The sequence below is a fragment of the Phaethon lepturus genome, unplaced genomic scaffold (assembly GCF_000687285.1).
Source record: "Phaethon lepturus isolate BGI_N335 unplaced genomic scaffold, ASM68728v1 scaffold417, whole genome shotgun sequence".
NCBI classification, from domain to species: Eukaryota; Metazoa; Chordata; class Aves; order Phaethontiformes; family Phaethontidae; genus Phaethon; species Phaethon lepturus.
In genome coordinates this window covers 5,678-9,687 of record NW_010550912.1, presented here as the reverse complement: position 1 = coordinate 9,687, position 4,010 = coordinate 5,678, and the positions used below count along the sequence as shown (strand labels likewise).

At 37.1% G+C, this 4,010-nt stretch overlaps 1 protein-coding gene across 1 annotated transcript in view; it reads right to left on the bottom strand.

The window, feature by feature from the left end:
* ETNK1 (ethanolamine kinase 1) overlaps nucleotides 1-2,546 on the bottom strand; it is a 15,743-nt gene extending 13,197 nt beyond the window's left edge. Inside the window, exons 1-2 of the mRNA XM_010290673.1 lie at nucleotides 2,290-2,546; nucleotides 1,332-1,472 (exon numbers count right to left, since the gene is read on the bottom strand). Of these exons, the coding sequence (XP_010288975.1) occupies nucleotides 1,332-1,472; nucleotides 2,290-2,342 (194 nt within the window). The 5' untranslated portion in view covers nucleotides 2,343-2,546. The remainder of the gene's footprint in view (nucleotides 1-1,331; nucleotides 1,473-2,289) is intronic.
* Nucleotides 2,547-4,010: the final 1,464 nt, after the last annotated feature.

Here is a 4,010-nt window from a genome sequence, read left to right as displayed (position 1 = left end):
TCTTTCCCCTGGCACAACAGCAGTCCAATTAAGACAATTATTTCCCTCTGTCCTCCCAAAAAAACAATTTTGTGAAGATTATCTATGCTGTAAACATGACAGTAGTCCAAAAATCAGGAGTGGAACTTGAATACAATCCTGCATATTAAAGGAGTAAAGATTAAAAGGCTTATAACATGAATTTCATTCACTTTTTCCTCACATGACATTACTATTGTGCATCCTTCTTGAAGGAAGGAAGTACCAATTACTTTATAAATCTATACAGAGGAAATTAAACATTCATTTTTAGTTCTAATCACAGTATATATGCTTAAGTAGCAATTTTCTCTTCTAGATTTTCAGTTAATACTCAGTTTTTCTCAGTTTTCTTAAGAATTTTACGTTGTAGAAGGAAAAAAAAAAATCAAACAACTTTGCTGGAGCATTCTTTAACTACAATGCAGCAAGAAGGGGAGCTGGCATCAGTGATTTCAAAGAAGTTCCATGAAGAATGTTTTTAAGCTGGAATCGGCTTCCTGAGTGATATGAAGTTTGATGATACTATACAAACACCTCCAAATTATAGTTTTAGCTTAAGAGTTTCATCTCCACTGCCCAATAAACACTGTCTTCAACTCAAGCTTTAGATTACAGTACAGAAATTTTATTTAGGATAATCATTGCTCCTCGTTTTGCCATTTCTCTCATCCTAATCATGTACTGACTGACATTAGAACTCTTTGGAAATATTTTCTTATTTTGTTAAGCTCCTAAGAAGAAAAACACAGTTTGATTTACAACTCAAGAGTACACTGAGATGCTAAAAACAAAATGTAGTTAAACCCTTAAACCCAGGTGACACCATTATTCATACTACATGATAGCACAGGTCTAGAACGACTGTGTGATACCTCTTGCTCCTCTTTTCCTCTGGAAAAGACTTTGGGAGGTCATCCCATATCTTTTAACTTTACTTTTGCATCGCCCAATTTTGGACAAATTTATAAACTGAACAAGACAACTAAGAGGTGCAGATTAGAAGGAAGAACAAGCAGTACTCCTGCAACCGCAGGAAACACGCTTTTAGTACAGAAAACTACCATCATTTAAGTGTCCAATCAAACCAAGAGCTGTATGTATATATACACAATGTACTACACGAATTCAAAGACACTCCTTATCATACTGGACATATATACAGCTACTTCAGTATACAAAAGTATGACAAAACTCAAAATGCTACAAACTTAAGATTATGTGGTAATGCAAATCTGTTTTTTTAAAATATTTTTCTACCCCTCAACCAGAAAGAATGGGGAAATCAGGAAAGTACATAATGAAATACCTACCTTTTATTCACTTCCTCATCTGCAAATTCTGTGGGTATGAGAGAGAAGTATTTCCCCATCTTCAGCCACAGGTTAGATTTAGGGATCCATCCATTGTGTGCATGAATAGTATGGATCTTAGCAAGCTGTCTGGCAATGAGTCTAAAAAAAGTTTAAATTAATGTTATATTTAATATATATCAGACAGTCTTTATCATATTTTTCCTAGCAACAAGAGAAAACACTGTATTTAACAGAAAAATTGTTAAAAATGCAGCAAGGGAATCCAAAGAGGGTTTACACAAGAGCAGCACAGCTATAGGGTAGCATCTTTCAAAACTCGAAAGGTCATTAGCAACACTACTTGAGGGAGGGGAGGTAGGAAGGATTGGAGTTCAGTTACAGCATGCACACTTCACCTGTATTTACAGTCTACTCTTCAACTTGCTTATCTTTAGAAGAGTTGACTCAAATTAGCTGCCATTGTTAGGCAAATACATTTCAGCCCTGTACATGAAAAGCTAAGTTTACAAACATCACTACTTTCCATTCACTGATAATAGTTTAAAAGATTATGTCTCAATGGAAGACTATCTTGAACCTATTCACAAATGGAATATATTAGAAACAGAGCTGAGGAACACTTGCTTTAATCAAGTCCAGCCCCCTACAACTCCAACATATTAAACAATCTCCCTAATGGTAATGTGCAAGTGTTAAACACTCACAATAAGCAGATCTCTAATGAGTATATACTCTTCTGGGGAGACAGCAAGGCTCACTTGTTCAGCACTGAAATACCATGATAACTAAGAGGATACTGAGCTGTCAAGAGTGTGAACATGAACTTCGTGCAGGCTTACAGAAATATTTCTGCCTACTCAAACTAAGCTTGAGCTCCTTTGGGCCTGACAGAACACCGTAAGTGCATCACAGAACTTGAATAATGGAATAATAATAAAAATAATAAAAACCTTACTTGAAAATATCTGGATTGCATACATGCTCTGGATCCAGTGCTTCTCCCTGCATGAACTCGTAGCACAGGCCATTATTGAAAGTACAGTATAGCTGAGGTGCACAGCCATGGGCCTGCAACACACGGAAACTCTTCACTTCCTCATCTCGATCTACTAAGAGCTCGGTCTTATTTCCATAGATCCTAACTAGAACGACATCATCTGTTATGTCACCCACGTAGCAGCCAATTAATTTGTTGGTGATTCCATCAGTGAACAGCTGAAAAATAAAAACAAAGCATAAGCAACTCAGATTTGCATCTTCAACATGCAGGAAGAGAATGCAGGGTTATTCTTCAGTTAAAAAAAAAGTTGACTAGATTGAGCATTAACAAGAGAAATCGTTAAGAAACAGGAAAATTGTGAAGAAAATTGCAAGGATTTTTACCATTAACACATGAAGAGAGAAGAGGAAAATGTGAAAACATGCTACAGTGAACTATAGAAATACTACATGTAAAAGGCAGTAACTGAAAGCTCAATATTGTAAAATGAGTTTCCACATAATCCCTCTGAAACTGATGGATTAAAATGGCTGAAATAAACACCCCAACAAAGCAGCAATCCTAAACCACTATGAAAGTCATGAATACAGACAGCACAAAAACAAAAACAATTCTGATGCACTTCAGAACTTCAGTATTTGCTGATCAGTGCACTAGTAAAAGATACTCCTGGAGGTCTAAGCTACTCCTTTTAAAAAGCAAAATTCAGGTCAGAAACAATTCAAGTTTGGCAGTTATCATCTTCCCACTAGCCTTGAGGTTTTACTGATTGAGAACAATTCCTAAGGTCACTTTGGCTCCTCTACAAACTTGAGACTACTTAAAATTCAAGACCCTAGCCTTCAGCCTCAAGTACCATTCCAAATTGAAAAGCTTCTGACAAGATCCACTATCCTCCCATTTTACTTCATAATTGGTACATGCCATTTAGAAGATTGAAAAAAAGCTTTTTAGGTCCTTATCGTTAAGATGTATATAAATGCAATTTTTATAGCCCTGCAATTTACTGGACTTTGATCACTCTAGTCACTGATGCCTGAACACTCTGAAGATGAAGCAAGTAACTTCCTACAAAAATAAGTAAGAGCATTATTTGAGCACTATGCTAACATCTACTGATAATCTACCCACAGCCTTTCAAATAATGGAGGTATAGATACTACAAGTTCACAGCAATGGAAGGCCAGAGGGGTGGGGGGGACACACACAACACCACCCAAACAAAAAAAAGACTCCTCAACTGCTGCTTCTCCTTTCACATTTGACAAGGCCTAAAATAGTCATTTTACAGGCTGAACTCTTGCAGATGCTACCTGACAAGCAGACTAGATCCTGAGTTACTGGGCTTTGTGTACCCAGTTGCATGTAGTCAAGCACTTGAAATCCCGCTCAAAGCCTTCGGGAATAACACAGCAGTTCTTAATCTCCTCCTACAATCCAGGACAGTTTTACAGCTCAGAAAACAGATGTTTGGCACTTTCTAACTCTTAGCACTCTGTCAACTCAGACTGAATGCGTAAGAACTTGCTAGAGGAGCACTACCAATAGTAACTCCAGCTGTTAGGTAAGTGACTGAAGGGCAAGGTATTAACATTCCCAGGGGAAAACACCCCAAGCAATTAACGCATTGTCTGAACTTCTCTGTGAAGTACATAGGTGTATATACTTTATATGTG